The sequence below is a fragment of the Thunnus thynnus genome, chromosome 8, assembly GCF_963924715.1.
Source record: "Thunnus thynnus chromosome 8, fThuThy2.1, whole genome shotgun sequence".
Taxonomy (NCBI): domain Eukaryota; kingdom Metazoa; phylum Chordata; class Actinopteri; order Scombriformes; family Scombridae; genus Thunnus; species Thunnus thynnus.
The window spans coordinates 6,974,687-6,995,040 of NC_089524.1; the positions used below are offsets into that span (position 1 = coordinate 6,974,687).

The following is a 20,354-nucleotide window of genomic DNA, read 5'->3' on the forward strand; positions in this document are numbered from 1 at the left end:
TGAACGGCGTATACAGACGGGTTGTCAGTTTCAAAACATTCCAAATGATGAAAAAAAAACAAGCATGTATGAGTCAGGAAGTTATTCTACAGTTTTATTTTACAGTGGTGATTCCAAGTGACAAAAGAGGAGGTGAGTGAAAGTTCATGGTGTGAGAATAGGAGCACACCCAGTTCCTCTGGTTTTTAAGCATGCATATGTCATAAATTGATCCAACACCTGTACAGTATAAAAAGGTGCAGTTGATAAGGTGTAGTATCACTGTCCAGGAAAACTAATCTACAGTACTTACATGTTCATCATGATGAAGCTGATCCTCTCACTAACTGTAATCTGGGCGCTCTTCAGCACAGGTAACTCTACTTATTCTTACATTGGAGTTTCTGCAGGTACTAGAAAGTCAAATTTAAACTTTTCAGAACACACACACACACACACACATATATATATATATACACACATATAGTTATCAAAATAAGAAAACTAATTAAATTACATACAAAAGCTATATAGATATGCTTACAATGCTTAGTCCATATACTGGACATGACATGACTTGAACATTGATATATTACACATATACACAGATATATTATGTGCACGAACAAGTCCAGTGTATATTAGACACAACAACAATAAGAAGAATTTTCAGCCTATGTAGAAGATCAAAATTTTGTAACCCTGAGCACCAAAGGAATTCAATTATTTACATTTGACTTGTGATGTGATCATCAGTTATTTTATTTATTATATTTATTTATTCAGTTTATTTCTCAGGGACATTTCATATTAATAAATATTTCTGTAAATAGGCCAGAATTAGCCAGAAGGTTAGTTTTTGTCTGTAGTCCCTGGCCAGGTGTGAAGTTGGCAGCCTAAAATCAGTCTAACTGACATTCATTGATTATTTTTTCTCCCCCATTGCAGCTGGAGCTCTTCAATGTACTGCTTGCACAAATGCAGGTGGCACTGGGTGTATTTCACTAACATGTTCCTCCTCAGAGACGATGTGTATAACAGCTTCCATTCAAGGTAGTAATTTCTTCATATTTTCTAGTACTTTTCAATAAAATACATAGTACTGTAGAGTTATGTTGTCTTTCAGTTAACGATAAAAAACTGTGCTTTCATTTTGTAGCCAGTTCATCTGGAACTCAGACACAGCAAGTCTTAAAAGCGTGTGCATCATCCTCCCTGTGTCCAACCACAGGCTCTCAAACATATTCAACCAACCTGGGTAGTTTGAGTGCAGTTGCATCTGTCCAGTGCTGCAACACAGATAACTGCAACTCAGAAACTCTACCTTGTGAGTACAGATGGATCTTATTTAATATAGGAAAAGATAGGGTGTAATTATTATAAACATCTAAATATAAAAATATTTTAAAAATATGTGGAATATTTGTCATTATGTATATGTGATATCAATATATAGGCTAATATATGTCTTTATAATAAATTATGTAATTCTTTTCTGTTTCAGTCCCAAATGATATGGCGAATAACAGCCTACAGTGTTTCTCTTGTAACCCCATCACTGGTCAATGCAACTCTCAATTACAATGCAGAGGAGAAGAGGACCGCTGCTTTCAAGCAAGTTGTGAGTCTTTTTTGTTCAAAATGAATGAAAACTGTCTCCAAATATGTTTTGCTACCTCAAAGTATTCCACACAAATTCCTTCTTTTGAATTTTGCAAAATAGCTTAACCTTAAACTCCCCAAAAGATAACTGACCTTCAGTGAAAGCAACTGGAGTATGGCGGGGGGTCTCCAAAGACTGAAAAAATAACCATTGGCATTTATAATGCTGCAATGAATGACACAGGAGATGCTTAAAAATCAATTGATCACACATCTTTGTGAAGTAGGAAGTAAGGTTCTCTTTCATATCAGACACAAAAACAAGATTTCAGAGAAGAATAGAGGTAGGAAACATTGTGGTATTGCTTCTTTTACATCCCTAACATTTATATTCATGCTTTATACCAGGCTGGATTATTGTAATGTCTTATTCTCAGGCTTCCTAAAGAAATGTTTAAACAAACTACAGATGATTCAGAATACAGCAGCACGTCTCCTCACCAAAACATACAGAGACATAGAGAACCTATCACCCTTGTTTTAAAGGACCTTCATTGGCTCCCCATTCATTTTAGAACTAACTTTAATATTTTGCTTTTAGTTTTTAAATCGTAAGGGATTAGCACCCTATTATATTTCTGACATGCTGGTTAGGTATGCCCCTGCTAGATACCTGAGATCATGAAACTCTGGTTTTCTGAGCGTTCCCCAGACCAGAAGTAAGACCTCGCCTGTGGAATAGCCTCCCAGAGGAGGTCAGGGCATCACAAACGGTGGACAGCTTCAAACAGAACTGTAAAACATATTTTTTAGACTTGCTTTTATGTAGTTTTAGTGGCAATATTAATTAATCATATTTATAACTATATATATAAATATATACTATATTTATTATTTATGTTTTAGTGTGTTTTCTGTTTTTACTTGATTTTATTTTTGTCTCATGTTTTGTCCTTTGGATTTTACTGATTTAAAGCACTTTGAGTTGCACTCATATGAACTGTGCTATACAAATAAAAAGTTATTAAGATTGTTATTATTCCTGAAATTAGCTCATTGTATTTTGAATAGTAAAACTGTGATATTTCATCTGCAGTGACGAGTGGAAACAGCACTTTTTCAGCGTTTGGCTGTGCATCTACAAACATGTGTGTAGCTGCTGCCAGCCTGGGTAATCTACCTTTCCTGCAAAGTGCTGGTAACATCAGCAGTGGACTAACCTGTTGTGGGACCAGTTTATGTAATACACAAATAATACAAACAACACAGCCCAGTGATGCCTGCTGTATCAGACTGGGTATAATCCATCTGCTGCTAGGACTCCTAATTTATACCCTCTTTTAGAACACAAAACATAAGCACAAATATAGACGGGGCATCTATGAAGCCACCCAAAGGACTCTGACAGGATCTTTTGAAACACTGACTTGGGTTTACTGCTTATCTTTCAACCAGGTATCACGCCAAAGCATGTAATACACCTGCTGGTCCACCATGTCAGTGTCACATTTTGCCTCGCTTAAGCGTGAAAAGTACACACATGTATGTTAGGAGCATTTTCTAATAGGGCCTCTATCAGCAGTAATTGGCAAGACAACATAATTTGTCTGTGCTTTCCAAAACCGTTACAAATCACTATTAAACGATAATTATGTTTTATGGGTTAGGATTAGGGGGTTAGAGTTAGGGTTAACCCAGCAAACACCACAGCAAATATAGTTACATTTTTTTAAAAGAATAATTAATCTTTTGCCATATAACTAACTATTCAGCCATCCACCCAACCTGCCTCCTCCTAATAAGGCAGTCACCTTATATAGACATCATCTGAACCACTTTACTTCTCTGGGTCATATTTACTATGGCTGCCAGATGGAATTGTTGGCATTAAGTACACACGTGTGTACTTTTCATGCCTGGGCAAAGCAAAACATGACACTGACGCGGTGGACCAGCAGGTGTATTACACAGTTTGGTGAGATACTGGGCAGTATCTATGGTTGGCAGTAGAGCCAGAAAATCCACATTTAGGAGAAAGGGTCTGGGTGAAGCTGAGATGGGAAAACCTTTTTCACAGCTTTAATTTACTTGTTATATATTCCCTGGGATTTTTCTCTCAAATCCATGTGTATTGTAAGTGGATTGAATGCATTATTATTTTACTAGATTATTTTATAGTTGACATTTTGTTTCAGATTATACAAATACTAAATTTTTGAGAAAAATATCTGAAATTAATAGAAAAATCAATGGGAGAGGGAAAGCTAGCTTCATAATAATCATTTTATTAAAAATAAAACATGTTTTTATAACTTTGTTTCATACTTCAAGTGGACCTTATCACAATATGTGCAACTAAGATACAAACGTACCTCTGACATCTTGTTTCATAAGCAACATACTGTACTACATGTATCTGTAATCCTACAACACGAGGATCCACAGGCATTATATCTATATATGATTTGTCTCTTTGTGTAACTGATAATTGTATGGAAATAAACAAAAGCAAAGAGTATGTCTGAATGATTTGTGCATGAACTTTACTTTTATTATTTATTATTATGAACTTTATTATCCTATATTATAATAATTATTGCCTATACCATGGCCACTTGCAACAAAATGCCAAAGGCTATACTGTCAAATTAGAAACATCAGTATCAGCATATAAGATGTTATGATTACTTTAATTATCGTTAAGGGAAGCAACCAGGCTGCAAAGATGCGGAGGCATACAACCTTATCCAGTAGGCGTCTGACAGAATGCATAGACTACTATTTATACACAACCCTGGAGATTTTTTGTATCTTTAAGACTCTTGACTTTGGGATTATATGTCAGCATGACAAAGCCCATTCAATCAGAATCTGTTTTATTAGCCATTGTAAGCATGTTTAACATGTTTTCGTTTCTTATAGTAAAAATACTACAATTTTCCAAATCAGATTTTATGTATTTTGTGTGTTTTTTGGTCAAATATAATGATATAGTATGTCAAAGTAAAAAAAATTGTCTGGTCAGATAGGTGATGTGCTGAAAAAAAAGATACCAAACATTGGCATGTTAAACATTTTTTTAAAGTGATATATAAAGGCAAATTCAAAAGTATGCAAAAACGGCCAAAATAGCCCAAGACTCCTAAGGGTTAAGAGTTGAAGGCCGAACACTTATCTGCCTTTCCTCCCTGGACTTTCCCTCCCTGCCTCTGTCTAATGAGAAACAAAAGTTACAGTGACCGAGTCCCACAGCTCACCATTGATGGTACCTGTTGAGAACATTTTCACACAGGAAGCAGAGAAACAAAGTCTTACAGTGTGCTTTTGGCAATAAAGGCAGTATAACATAATCTTAAGACAATATCATAGGGATATAAGTTTCCATAATTTCCAGTTTTTCATAATATGGCCCCTTTTAAATCTTCAATGATCTACCCTCTGTCCTCTGGGCTCCATCCAACCCAACAATCGGTTAGGTTCAAAGGATCCTCAAGAGAAATGAGGACTCCTGGCAGAGGTCACAGGCCACAACTACATGGGCCAAATCTCCCTCCAACTGGCAAGAGAAAGGTAAAAGACCACCGTGTTTAACTACTTTAACTATCGGTGCCACGAGAGAAAAAAACTCAAAAGCTGGAGGAGGTGAAAAATCTCTTGAGGTGCTCTGACATTTATCTAAAGTAAGCACGAGTAAACATAAATCAAGGTGACCAGTATGGATGATGCAAACATGATTACAATAAAAAATATATAAAAAAGAAAAACAAGAAATAAAATTGATCAACAACTACTGAGTGGTTATAATCAGTACCAAGAATAAGTCATAATATTTTAAACTGATCTTAATTCAGTTTCATCTCAGGTCTTCTGGTTATAGTGATATTAGATTTCAGATATTAGCATAAAAAACACTACCTGCTGATTAAAGCACTTAAAACTGGCATTTTAAGGCATATAATCAACGTTAAGAACATAAGGTAAAGACGGCAAACTTCAGTAAAAACTTGAAAACATAGTAAAAATGAAAACACCTTAATGTATAGTTCAACTCAAACCATTCAGTCATTGTTACATTATTTTCATCATGTTCTCCAAATTAATATTGCAAAACACTGTCTTAGGCTAATAAATGTTTGAACAAGAAAAAAAATAATCAATACATTTTACACACAAATGTCATCATAATTGTGGAGGAGTTCAGTCTGGGTTTGAATCACATTTTAGTGTCTTCAACCCATGAACTTTGCACACAGTAAAGGGCCACCACCATGGAGCGGTTACTAGCACTTATGATGCATGGTGGTATGGAATCCATCTTTTCATTATCCGATGATCAGGGGTAATGTCTCTTGTGATGTTTCTTTCCTCTCACAGTGGTGGATTGTCCTGGCGCTCTAGTTCATGTGTGGAAGATTAGGATGTGTCTGTTTTAAGAATATGTGGGCTCTTATACTCTGGTGATTGTCTTACATGGTCCTCCCAGGGGAATGGAAGAAATGGCACCATCTGCACTAAGTAGGACTTCCCAGAGAAGTCCCTCTAGCTGTCCCAGCAATTGCCACCGCTCACTCTGATAGCCTTTTAAATTATTTATGTGAGTGTGTAGACCAGATAGTTAAGTGCCCTACTATGAATTCTATTATGTCAGTTTTCCTCCTCCTCTGCTCCAACAGGTTCTGGAAGTTCCCCGTCTAGGGGTCTCTGGTCAAATAAGTTTATAGAATCTTTTCTACTATAGTCAAAAATATGCACAATTTATTAATACATAAATACATACATTTATTGTACTCCCCTATTTTTATGCTCAACCGTAGTATGTTTAAATGAAATTCTCTTAGTTACCAGAGATAATTATGAATTATAAAATTAAGGAATTATTAATATTAGATAATAATGCAGGGCACCAACTGTTAGAGAACCTCACATGGGGACAACAACTGTTGGATGTGTGAGGAGCATGGTTGGTTATTACCAGTAATTAATAATTATTAGAGATAAATAGTACAAAAATTAATACAATTATTAATAAGACTTAATAATTACGGGGCACCACCTGGAAACCAGGACCAATAATCAAACCATAAGGTAGTCTCATAAAAGAGTTCACCTAGAATGCTAATATCTGAGGGATAAACATTCATGGGTCAATGAAGAAGGTTTGAATTCGAGCTCTGACTCTCTCAATCAGCCACTTTTCACAATATATAAAACACAGATTTAATCCATCCAAACAAATGAATTGTCCAGCAGATGTCGCCACTTTGACAATCAAATGCTTCCAAACAGTGAACCATTTTCAACACAATTGCTTCACATTGATTTGGTGCTTCAGCAAACTTTGTTTCCTCCACCACTGCAGAGTGGAAACTTTTATCTAGACAGGCAGAAACACTGTTTTTCAGCCTGGTATCAAGCTTCTCTTTAAGTACTTCTCTATTACAATAAATAATTATGACTTAATAATAAACCATCAAGGTGCAGACAAACAAAAACCTATTATTTATGAAGAGTTTACAGTCAAAAATGTATCTTGTACATTTGATTGACAGTGGTCTGGCAATGTAAACACACAAACAATCTTCAGATTATGAGCCAAATATTGTGTGTCATAACTTTTTTTTGCACAGTTTAAAAAATGACTGAGAAGGTTTTCCATCAATATATGATGAAGATCATTGAAAGGTTGCACTTTGTCTTGGAAATACCTTTAGCTTGCAAGAGTGGACTCATCACAACATGATGAGAACCCCCAAAGTCAAGGAGTGCTCTCCCTTTATACTCTTACAGTGGCTATAGACAAACACACACAACACAGTGCAAGGTAACTCTTTATTTGGCTTCCCACATGCACAGTATAGATAAGTTCATTTCCACCTCTCCTCTTAGAAAACAAGTTACACAACACGACTTACTTAAAGGAAATTAACACATACACACACACACCTATTGTTGCATAAAGGCACAAGCTAAGTTGAAGATCACTTGTTGCTTAAAATCACAATTTCATCCACAGTTCTTTATTTTTCTTTTCCCGGTATTGCATCCTTAGTTTTCACAAGTGTTTCAAGAAAAGTAAAAATGAAATAAAAATGTACAACAGAGATTGTGTTTGAGGTAATTTGTGCAAAAATGTAGTCCATATGAGTCCAAATACAGCAAAATTCCAGTCAAAATACTTTAAAGTTCAAAATTTGTTGGTTGCCCAGTCATTATGTGGGATGGGATGCTGCTGTTATGATTAAAATAATTACTTAGCAAGCTGAAACATTCAAAATGTTAAAGGAATCTCACTGTGTAAATGAATGAGAAGATGATAGATGTATTTGGCTTATTCACACACGTTACACAGCTACTTTTACTATTTTGTTAGTTTATCTTTGTTCTAATAGATGATAAGAGTAATGAGTCCAAACAGCAAAGGGATCACATTCAGTTTGACAGACCAGCCTGAGTTACAGAAGCTGCCTCCACAACATTTTGGTGCAACACTGAATTTAACAGGAATAGGAACAGGCAGGAGTTCCAAGTGAGAAGCAACTTTACAGAGGTTTGCAGAGACACATCCAAAGGAACGAAATACTGCACCCCTGGCTTCACTATCTACCACTGTGGATGAAAAAATCATTGTTAGACCACAGTTTTTATAAGTCTTTTCAAATTTTATCAGCAGGAAATGGCCACTTTGAATGCAGCAATAATATGTTTTGAGACAAAAAATGATAATGAGGGCTCACCAGTCCCACTAATGCAGCGGTCCTGCACTCCCACACACTGTAATGTCTTGTTACACACAGAAAAAGATTGATCATCACAGGTGAAACACTGCAGGTTGTTTTTCTTCTGAACACCAGGGTCTGAAATAGAACAGGAGACATGGTAGACACTGTACAAGACACAAAGTGACTTATTGTTCTTCACTGTGACCAACATTAGACTGATACTACATGTGAATGTGATTTTGTGTGTTTAAAAGGGGAAACTTTTTTCTTTACTTACAAGAAATGGTTTGATTGTTGCAGCCATCTGTGTTGCACACATGAACAGTTGCAGATATAGCATCAAAACCAACATTGAATGAAAATGTGTGCTTTCCTTCACTGAAAAGGGAGGATGGCAAACACAACCTGATGGTGTCCTTAGTGACGTTCCTAATCTCATTTACTGTAAAGTGAAACACAGACCAAACACTGTAATGCAGAAATCTCATTTAAAACTGAAAAAGTGAATGACATTAAGGAAAATCTGATTTATTTTTATACTTTGTACAGATACCTTGTAAGGCAACAGTTGCACACAGCTCAGTAGAGTTACATGGAGTTAAGGTCTGTTGCTTTGTGTCAGTCCCTTGACCAACCCGACACATAAGAGCTTCAGCTGTAATTTATGAAAGAAATCAAGGTGACTTGAACAATCAACATGAATCCTGTTTGTCATATAAACACAGATACAGTATGCAAAGTTAATCTGATGAGAGACAACCCCAAATTACAACACACAATGACAGAATGGTATCTAAGCCAAAGTAAATCCAATAAATAGTTCTCAACAACTATATAAAGTTTTCTGTCATGGTGACGCCTGCATTATCTGTCTTTCTAAAAATGTTTAAAGAATAGAACAGCACTATGTAAAATGATGTTAACTGGGACATTTCTGTGGCCAACAAAGAAAAACTTATGTTTGGGGAAAGATTGTGGTTTTGTTTCAGTATTGAAAAAGTAAACATGTCCTGTTCTTCAAGTCTGTGTTGATGTTTTTATTATTTAGCCAAGACCATCATCTTTCCCTTATCTTAACAAAGTGCTTTGAGTCCCTAAACAACTATAACTATGTTACTATAAAGATATTAATCATGCTTTAGTTGACATGAGTGAATATTGTAGGAAAAACACATTAAATATGTTGACAGTGAACTTTTTGTAATTTGATAGCTCCATAAAAGATGTTTCTTCATTATGCTGATGAAAAATGAATTATGTGCAGCATGAAGTTTCTTTCTAAGCATATTTAATGCTGCAAATTAGTCTTTCTAGTGTTTTTATATTAGTTTATAGATTTCTGTGGTTGCTATACAGATGATAAAATAAACAAAACATAAATGATGATAAACATGAACAAAAGTCAGCACCTGGCAGACAAACAGCAGAGGAAAAAACATATGAACAACCTGACATGACAGGTACCTGCAGAAATGCTGTTTTAAGAGTGAGTGAGGTTACCTGTGCTGGAGAGTGTCCAGATGAGAGTGAGAGACAGGATCAGCTTCATCATGATGAGTAAATCTGCAGATTACAGGAAATATTTTATATAGTGAGCCTGTGTTTAAAAAGAGGAAGTTACGGGAAATGATTAAATATCAAAGGAACTGTATTCCTTAACTTTCAAAGGAGCAAAATTAATGAATTTTATTATATCTCTATCATGTTTAAAAAAAAGATATTGAAAAATTGGAAAATGAGGAATGGTGAAATAAATAACATTGTACAAAAACAAACAACAGCAGGTTAGATTTTGTAATCCAGAGTTATTCAACAGTAAAATATGTCCAAATTGATTCAGTAATATAATATAGACCGTCCTACTTTAGGCTACTGTAAGTTAGCACAGTAAGTTGTATAATTTTGGAAAAAAAAAATATTATGACAACATATTTGAAGAAATTCCAGTTCCATAAAAAGTTTAATATTGGATCATAAAATGTGGTGATTTTAGAAGTGGAGGTCTGATACTGATAACAGCTACACCTCAGTACTGAAATGAGACGCCATGATGCAGATCAAAAGTTACGCTGAATAGAATCAAATGCAACTACAATATTATTAAATTACTATCATAAATGATTATAATGAAAACATCAAGGCCTCCAAGGCCTCAAAATGAACATCAGTCTTAAGCATAAAATCAATAGATTTTATTTTAATAAAACTCACCCAGTCAAAATTCAACACACCCAGTTTGTCAACAGAAAAAAGAAAAGGTCTCCCAGATTACTGTTACTCTAAACTGAAAACCGTTCAACTTATACCTCCACCAGTGATGTCTCAACCTCTTCACTGGTTTTTTTTTCAAAGCTCAAAGGCATTGCTTCACTTTTCTACAAGATCCTGACAGTACAATTGTAACAACAGTCTGCAAAATGTGTCACTAAAACTTAAGTGACAAGTTTAATTGACACATTGTGTAGGGTTGTGTGTTATAGTTTAAATTTATTTAGATTATGTGTTTGTGGAGCAGTGGTGCAAAGTTAATTAATTACAGCACATTTTCTCTCTGTTGTTCAGATGCACTTCTGCCATCTGAATTCTGGTTTGCAAAACATTTAACACAACTGCAGACACTGAGTACATATTTCACCTGAGTGCTCACAATAGTGTGTTTCTCAATTTAACAAAAATCTGTAATCACACTCTGTGCAGAGGAGCAAAACTTGACTCCATATTCAGTAATAAAGAGACAAGTCAGTCTAGTTTCTGTCTGCTCAAACTAAACTCTATGCATGCTCAAGTTGCTCATTTAATTTTGATATTTAATGTTAAATCTTAAAACATAGAGTCTTCCTCAATTAATATTGAGCCACGTCACCCAATAAAAACACTCTAACATTGTGTGTGTGTCAAACGGGACTTTACATTGACATCCCTCATTTAATCCCTGCACTTTACACCTTCACATCTTTCATCAAACTGGACTAGACTGTGCATTGCATTCAACTTCCACAGTTACATAATTTAATTATTTATGCACATGTCACATTTAGTTTCTTGTTACCTTCATATTTTATACATTTAATTTCTTTGTACATAGCACAGCCCATATTTCCTCTGTATAGTCAATATTTCATTTCAAGTTTTATATCCCATTTCAGAACTATTACTATTCCACTCTGTAAATATATTTTAAAATTATTATTATTATTATTATTATTATTATTATTATTTATTTTATTTTATTTTTTATTCTTCCGTGTTGTGTTTTTTTTGGGAGCAAACACCAAGACACATTCTTTGTATGCTTGCATTGGCTAATTAAACAGCATGACATAGCCTATTCAATCAGAATCTGATATATAATCCCAAAACCAAGAACCATAAAGATACAAAAAATCTCCAGGGTTGTGTAAATGTGATGAGTGAGAACAGGTTGGTCTTTTCAGCCCTAACCCTAACCCAAGCACTTCAGGCCTTCCTCCAAGTCTGTAGTAATGAAAACAATAGTCAACGGTATTGTAATCGCTGAAGGTGACTCATTGTGGTCAGTATTTTTCACTAAAAAAAAAGAAAAAAACAAACAAAGAAACAAGAAACTTTTAAACATTTTATAAACTGGGCCTTCAAAGTGCTCTCTGAAACTAGACCTGGGAGGGCTTGTGTCCATGAAATGAGAAAATTTAAACATTTGTTATAGAGCTAAATCAAATACATTGCATCGTTGGAAAGGTCTCGACCTGGAGAATAACATATGTCAGTATGAAGATTTTACATGATTCCTTTGAAATACTGACCTTTGAACCTTGACCTCTGTGCATGTTTGAAGGCTTATAATTCAGCAACAAAAAGGGGGTACCGACATGTTACCAAATGTTATAGAGCTCTTGACGTCAGCTATCATGTGAGTATAGTCAACAACTGGGGCCGCTGTCAAATATGGGTAAAATATGGTTAAAATTTTCACCCATTTAACAATTAGATATTTAAAATCTGATCACAGAAATGTGTTTACCATCCCCTTAAACTCCTCAGTGTAGTCTCAATTCAGTATTTGCAACTTCCAATCCTAACAAAAACACTAATAATAATAATAATAAAAAACTACAATTCCCTAGAGCCGCGCCACGCAGCTTGATACAAATCAGCACCACAGTTGTAGTTCTTTTGGTTTGTAAAGGTTGTAAAATCAGCCAATTGCAAAGCTTCAAATACTGGATTTCAATTTCAGTTCAACCCCGAGATGCTCTAAAACCTAAGTTTTTTTTACTGAGAGAACATCATCAAACAGTTACATAAAATAACACAAACAACATAACAGCTCTGATAACTACACAACGCAAAGACAATGATTCAGCAGCATCCATAGCAACCACCATAGCAACGATAGAAAGCCTGCAAGAATCTTTGTCATAATAAACTAAACATCATATACATTCAATGAAGGAAGATTATGAAAATAAAATGCACATCTCTTGCTTGAAATATTATCAAAATGCATTTTAATTCTGAAACTATCTTAAAATATTGCATTTTCCACAGAACAAAAATGAATGGCAGCCCTTTTTTCTGTGTTTAAGCAGACAGAAACTTGACATTCACATGACATGGATGCAGCCCAGTAGAAAGAATAGGTCAAAAAACAAAAAAACCCTAGGCATCTCTCAATTTTGAGCTGTTATTGTGAAACTAGTACATTTTGCACTGTAGACCAAGGTAGCTATTACACATTTTGATGCAAGACTGGGTTGCAAGGACATACAAATACCTGCTGTATCTAAAAACAGGAACACAGAAAGAGTGGAAATGCGGCTATGATGCAAGGATGAATCAGTGTATATCTGACTATGGTGCATACACAACATGGAAAGTTACACTTTTGCATTGATTTTATGAGCCAGGAAGTGTGAAATCAACCAGCTTCAATTACAAGAGCATGTATGACAGATGTTACGACACCAATCCAAGGGCACAGGTCTGCTTTCAGAAATGAGATGACACGATAAAGTTTAAAAAGTATGCTGTAAACTATGATGACATTAGGTCACATTGGTCATATTGCCCATCAAGAGTCTTCCTACCAACAACCTTAACCAATAAAGCAGGGCAGCCTGTATGTAGCCTGAGAGGCGAGACCCAGTGAAGAAGTCTGCAAAGCACTCACTGATGGGATTTTGTTTCTTGTGAGCACACAGTAAGCATGGAAGCTAATTGATACAGATGAGCATATTAACATTTTAATCAGCTCAGATCTTCTTTCATCTGGATTTTGCTGTCTGGACTGTGGGACGACGATGTTATTATAAAACTATAAAAGTGAGATTTTTAAAAGAGGAAATTACACTTTTGACCTTATCAGTGTTGCCATAGAAACTGATGTCTGTTAACTAACCAGAGTGATCTTACACACTGCTCCTGAGATCAGACACTGCATCAGTATGAAGTGATCAGTAAATAACTGCTTGTAATAATGAGCTATACACATTTATTTATACTATGTTTCTATGGAAACAGCTTGGAGTCAAGTTTACTAGCTGCCAACTGCTGACAACACTGGCAACAAGATGTGCTTTGCTTGTATGTGTTTGCCCGAACATATACAGTGATTTAAGATGTCTGAGTAACCCGATAAGACTGAAATGTGAGGTTCGTTTTCACTTCATTATTCAAATGTTAACATGTTTGTTTCTTTGTTTATTCATAGAATCACAATAGATGTGCAGGCAGAGCCAATAAAGCTCCCTTAGAAGAGAATCAAATCTAATCAAGAGCAAAATATATAAATATAAACAACATGCATGTGTTCATCTGTTCAACCCAATTTGGAAGTTTTGTGTTTAAGATAAATATTTTTCCAAGGAAGCCAATCATGGTAACCATCACTGACTTTTCATGTTTTGAGATCTCCAATGTCAATATCTGTAAATTTAGCTAGAAACAAATTAAAGGGATAGACCTTGTGTAAAAGTTTAATGTGGGTTTCCTTTATTTTGTTGGAGAATATCTGTGAGGTAAATTAAGTTGCCAGTCAGTGACAGTGTTCTTACAGCTGGTGTCAGCAACTGGTAACAAGGTACAAACGGTGTTACGGTGCCCTCTACTGGTAGAAAGAGTTTACTGTATGATGGCATGAAGTCCAGACAAAAAAAGATTTCTCATTAAAGATACTGGTGATGAATTATTCTTTGGATAAATTTAATGATTCTGAAGTTTGATAAATCTATGACTATTATGGCTATACACATAATAATCAGTAGTTAAATAAAGAGAGTGAAAAGAACAACAAAGAAAAAACAACCAAAAAACATTTTGAAAGTAATCTGAATGTGATTTTCGTGTTTCTTTATGTCAAGTTATTAAATTATAAATTATTATTGACCCACTGGCATCAAAGCAAAATTCACAGCGCAATATTAGGCCAATATTATTAAAGATGACATTCTCTGCTGTTAACTGTGCTGCAGTCTACAGATTACAAATTCTACAAATGATTGCTATACAGCTACATACTAAATATGTACATATACAGTACTGTGCAAAAGTGGATTTTGTCCCCATCACTTACATTATGAAGGGATCTTCTAATGGTCAGTATGAACAGGAGGAATGATTGCAGCAAGAAAAACTTATTTCAACTGTTTGGGTTACTTTAAGGACCAAACGATTATTTGTTCATATTTTGGCCTGTTAAAAACTTATTGCGTGTACTTTCATTATTGGAGAGCACTTTCTGAAACAGAGACAAAATTTTAGCACAATCAACCGTTTCACTTTGGCATAGTTTATCCTTATTCTCCTACCCACACCATTCTCCACCAAACACACCATATTCATTTTTGAAGGTTTTTTGTGTTATTTCATATTGCACACAATGTGTACATGATTAGAATCATCATCTGCAGAGTTGGACAGGCAAAATTGGTTTTAATCAAATTAAAAAAAAAAAAGGGGCCATCTTGGATTCAGTGTTAATGCTCAAGTAAAGACACAAGGGATGCCAGTTGTCATTTATTGACAGTTTATTTCATTTGTCACTATTTTTTTCTAATTTCCTGAATAAAGTCTTCAGATAAGTTACATTACAGTTTTGGTTTAGATGTTGTAACTCCAGTGTGGTGTTTACTTACTTATGGTGAGTTGTAAGATAATTATGTACAGTATAGTTTCAGCTCAAAAGAACAGACAATGAGAAGCTCCAACCTGAAATCCCAAACCTGCAGTCAAAAATGCTGCATTCAAGAGCTGTCTGCAGTATTATGGAGCCACTATCTGTAATCAGCTGGCCAACTTTACATGCTTTCAAAGGTAAATTGAAGTCAGGACAGCAAAACACTTGATCAGCAGACTGCAACAAGTGTTTTATGCATTTTATTTGTCTTGTTTTATTATTGGTTTGAATGTATGAAAATTGAAGTACTGATACTGTTATTATCAGTACCAGTACTGGTACTGAGTGTCTGTACAACTTCTTGGACTGCTTTTTGTTAGCTTGCCATCATGTCTGACTCTCATCCATCTTTCTGTTTGTGTTTGACTTTCTGTTGTGTTTTTACTGTGTGTTTTTGTTCTTTTGGGTTTTCTGTGTTGCACTTATGTGCCCGATCATTTGGTTGAGCTCGTTTAGGTTATTTGACTTTGGGGGACTTTCTTGTATTTTTGGTTGGATTGTATTGAGTGTTCTGAGATTTGGTTTTCTCTGTTTCCCTTGTGTGTTCTTTCACTCCCCCTGTGTTCATGTGCTCCTCCTCTCACCCGCCCTGCATTACCCTTGTTAGCCCTGCCCTGATCTTAGTGTCTTCCCCATTCTATCAGCTCCCAGACTGCCCGTGTGTTGCTCTTGGGTCCACCTGCTCCACTCACTTTGTGACAAGTGGGTTGAATTTTATTTGTTGAAATCAGACCACAGCTGGCGAATAAGGACATTTTCACACCACGTAAATGTGTAAATAAAAGCAAGTGCCATGCATGTACATGTACACACAGAAGTCTAGACTTTCACACATGCTACTCTGTAGTCAGAGAGAGGAATGGTTTTACGGAAATTCCAGGCTGGAACCCTTCTTTAAATCAGGTTATCAAGAACTTAACAAAAGCTGGATCAGGGTGGTTACAAAGTGCCGCTGCTAAAGGATGGAGGATGTTAATAGTTGACAGGTTCTTATCTAGTTTCTGTGAAGTGGGGTTGTGTGGGCACCCAAGCCAGGCGTGGCCACTGCCACAAAGGGAGCAGACATGGAGAAAGCAGCATTGGGACATGTTGCATCTGGCATCGTTGAAGTTATTGCATATGGTTTGACCTTCCTGGTGCATGATGCGCCAGCCTTTTTTATCTATACCATTGGTTATGGGGAAGATGACAGAAGGGGCTGGCTTTGGAGGTATGGGTGCTGGTGGGGCCGCTGAAGCTTCTGTACAGATTCTATCAGCAGGAGGTTGGTGAAGGGAAGGCATGCAACATCCATGTAATTGCAATCTACGATTTGTTTACATATATTGGCAGGAACTGGAGAAGGATGGGAGACGAAAGTCTTAGGATGGCTGTAGACAAGGTGAAGTTAGCGGCTGCATGGTGGGCCAGAATGGGTTGCAAGGGAAGACCAGAGTTAAAAGCAGAAGGAACTTGCTGCTGCAAGGGCTGTAGAGGAAAGCTGGGTGCTGGCATCCCAGTGCTTGCTGACGTGAGCTGCAGGGAATGGATGGTGTGAGGAGCCCCAACTAAAGCAAGCTGCTGCAGTTGGAGGAAGGAGGCAGCAGGGGGCACTGGCATCATGTTGCCAGGTTCCCGTGCCAGTGTTGGCTGTTGTAAGTGCTGGAACTGAGTGGCGGGGGCCACTGTCATTTGCCCTGGATGCTGTATATGTTTGATAGATCTGTTGCCGTTGGATGGTGGAAACTTGGGACATGGTCATCCTGATTTTGTCCAAAAAGATGGTCTGATGGGGATAATGAGACAAAATCCATACTTGAGATGAGGTGAGTAGAGGGCTGATGTAGCTCGTATGATAAGTAACTTAGCTCCGTTGTTGGAGTGTACTTGAGGTGATGTTGAGTGTTTTCGGTTCTGCTGCAGAATATAAGAATGAAAGAGGAGGAGAGGGTTAGGTTGGTATTCATAGGAATGCCTGAAGAGGTGCGGTTGAGGTGTGGTCCTGCTTCCGAAAATTCGCTAGATAAACTTCAATTAAACTGAAAAGGTTTGGGTAGCTTTGTTCTAAAATTTTCTATTGTATTGTTGGGGTAAAATGATGTGGAAGAATTGCTAGGTAATGTAACAAAAAACCCCTCCCCACCCATGTCAGAAAAACATCTCAGTATGCAACACGCTTGAAAAACCATTTGACTAGTACCATATTCTGACCCTGCTGCTTTCACTTAAGGAGAAAGAAATGTCAAATTTCTTTTCCCCAACGTTATCCGCCCAGGAGTTGTTGTTACCGTCATCCTGGGACTTCCTGGGACATCTAAATAAACACATGCTAAAATTTAGAACAGTCAATACATACAACATTTTGATTTCTTTTGTTGTGCGGCCTGTGAACAGAGTCTACCATATGAGGATGTTTCTCCTTATCCTCTTCTGGATTTATTTTGTCTTTTGGTGTGCATCCCTCTAAACAGATTGTATGTTATGCAGCCTGTTAACAGATTCTCCAGGATTTCTCCAGGATTTGTCCTCATCATTATCTGGATTCCGATCATTTGCGGAAGTGTCAAAAAGTTTTATTTTGAGATCTTCATAATATTTGTACGTCTTATACCATCTGAAGGAGGTATCAATATGTGAGAAGGCATCTAGTATTCTCTCCCAAATCCCTCCACTGGACATGTTTCCTATTCTTTATATACATCAGGCACCAACCCATTCCACTGTATACAGATCTAATGAATGAATCTAATGAAATCTAATGAATGAAAAATTTTGTTTCAGAAATGATCCCAGTCTTTGGCAAAAAAAAATGGATGTGAGGAGTTCCATACACAAACACTTCATTGGCTTCTCTTCTATAAAGGTAGCCCGTGAACCGGTTGGTGACACTGACTTGACAAGACATGTCTATATATACAACATCTTCCTGACCATTTGCCATCACTCTAGGACACCCATTTTAGTTTTGTGGGAATTAAAGATCAAAATACATTTTTTTACCCTTACACCATGTTTGATTTCCCCCTGACAATTCCTGACAGAGAATAAATGACACCTCTCTATTCACAACCCTAGATTAGCTGTGGGAAATAAAGGGCATGAAAAAGCATAATTTATGACACTTCCAAACAAGAAGAACACGATTGACCTCTATTCATTTGATCCTCAACTGTCATATTCCGTGTAAGGTCAATACAGGTCTAGGAAAAACAATAATTAAAAAATGAAATAAAACTAATGAAAAAAAACACAAAATTATAATAACTCTGTCATGGACAGTCTACATCAAACAAAATCACGTTTCACTGCAGGAAAAAGGAATGCCACCTCTCTGTCTATTCAGCCATTGCTAATCATAAAACTATATTATCTGCGTGAAAAAGTAGGATGACAAATTATATTTTTCTCATTTTCCTGCTGCAAAAAACAAACAAATTCAAAATGAAAATAAAAATGAAATAAATTGAAATAAATACATTTGTATTTTCAAAGACCAAAGTGGCCTTGCCCTAGAAATGACTTAATTCAAGGCCTGCATTCTAAGAATGCATGAAGTATGCATGCACATGTGACCTACTCAGCAAAGATCCTGTTTCCCGAGAATCTGTGCAGCTGCGCCCTCATTAAGCAACAGCTCTGACTGACAAAGTTAAGAATAGTACATCACACAGCGGCACCTAAACAACTGTTCTCAACAACCATAACCACAACATCACATGTGCTTATATCAAACTCTCGAGTGAATTGGAGTCAGCATTTTTTCGGTTTTTCTCTCCCTTTCTCTCCTTAGCTGGGCAGAATGCAGTCTTGACCTCTGCTCTCCCCCAACAATAGCCTTAGCTTTTCTTTGAAAATCTGGAAACTGTGGAGGAGTTGAAGGACTGTATGTTTGATAGGAAGGCAGGGTCACTACGGTTAGTCAGTAAAAACACAGAGCAGGATTCAGAGTTTTAACTTTAATCAAGAAAATCAGCTGTACATGGCCAGAGTCACAGCAGGCATTACAGACAATTCAATAGCTCCACTCTTTTCAGTAAGTGCTTACTTCAGTTCATTATTTAGGTGGAAAGGTGTTTTATACATGCCATTTGCTTTACTCTGTAAGAACTGCTTGTCAGATGGTTGAATACTGCTTGTCATATGAGGTTGTGATATGTAGCACAACAAGCTAGTGAAGCTCTGTAAACAGAACTGTGTTCCCACACATGTGCAGTGGTGTCTGCCATACAAGGAACTCTCCTGAGACTGAAACTGTGATCGCTGTTATTAGTCTTTGGAGCAGTTTCCAAACAAACTTCTGTGACCATTGTCTTCAGGGCAAAGGAACATGTCACCCAGTGTAGCGGTGTGGCTCATTGACATGTTTTTAATAGTTTTTGGACAACGGAGGTCTACGGCACAGAGGAATAAGATGTATCTGGTTTTGGATACACACATAATACTTGTAAGTAGGATGAATCCTGCTCTGCTCATGAAATTTGTTGATGATAAGAAAAATATAGAAAATTACCAGCCTTATCCTTTAAAACTGAGGTAAAGGTTTGATCTTTGTAATGTTCATTTGTTGGAAAAAGCAGGACTGAGATTTAACATGGATATCACACTGGTTTTAAAATTCTGGGCAAGCAGGCCAACTAAATATAAATAATTTTGTGTAAAGTTTCTGGACCAAGAAAAATAATTTTGTTTTATCATAGTTAAGTTATGGAAATATTTGAGACATTGATTCTTTTATTGCACTAAGGCAGTTTTGGATTGTGTCTAACTTCATAGAGTTATTGTGATTAAAGAGAGATGCAGCTGTCTCGTTAGAATAACACTGATAAATGATATCAAAGCAAGAAATGATGCAGCAGAGAACAGGAATGGACCAAAAACTGAACCAATAGACTCATAAATGAGGAGTTTTCATCAAGTTGCTC

At 36.4% G+C, this 20,354-nt stretch overlaps 1 protein-coding gene and 1 long non-coding RNA gene across 2 annotated transcripts; one reads left to right on the forward strand and one right to left on the reverse strand.

Annotated features, from left to right (window-relative positions):
• Nucleotides 1-268: 268 nt before the first annotated feature.
• Nucleotides 269-1,600, forward strand: LOC137188422 (uncharacterized). The gene is made up of 4 exons (XR_010929400.1): nt 269-353; nt 928-1,032; nt 1,139-1,306; nt 1,484-1,600. It is a non-coding gene; the product is annotated as an uncharacterized lncRNA (long non-coding RNA).
• A 5,751-nt stretch (nt 1,601-7,351) lies between these two features.
• Nucleotides 7,352-10,588, reverse strand: LOC137187418 (urokinase plasminogen activator surface receptor-like). The gene is made up of 6 exons (XM_067596283.1): nt 10,512-10,588; nt 9,801-9,863; nt 8,854-8,955; nt 8,578-8,742; nt 8,316-8,435; nt 7,352-8,187 (listed from the first exon to the last, which is right to left on the reverse strand). The coding sequence occupies exons 2-6, from the start codon at nt 9,850-9,852 to the stop codon at nt 7,964-7,966; spliced, it is 663 nt and encodes a 220-aa protein (XP_067452384.1). The 5' UTR covers nt 9,853-9,863; nt 10,512-10,588; the 3' UTR covers nt 7,352-7,963.
• Between the last annotated feature and the right edge of the window lie 9,766 nt (nt 10,589-20,354).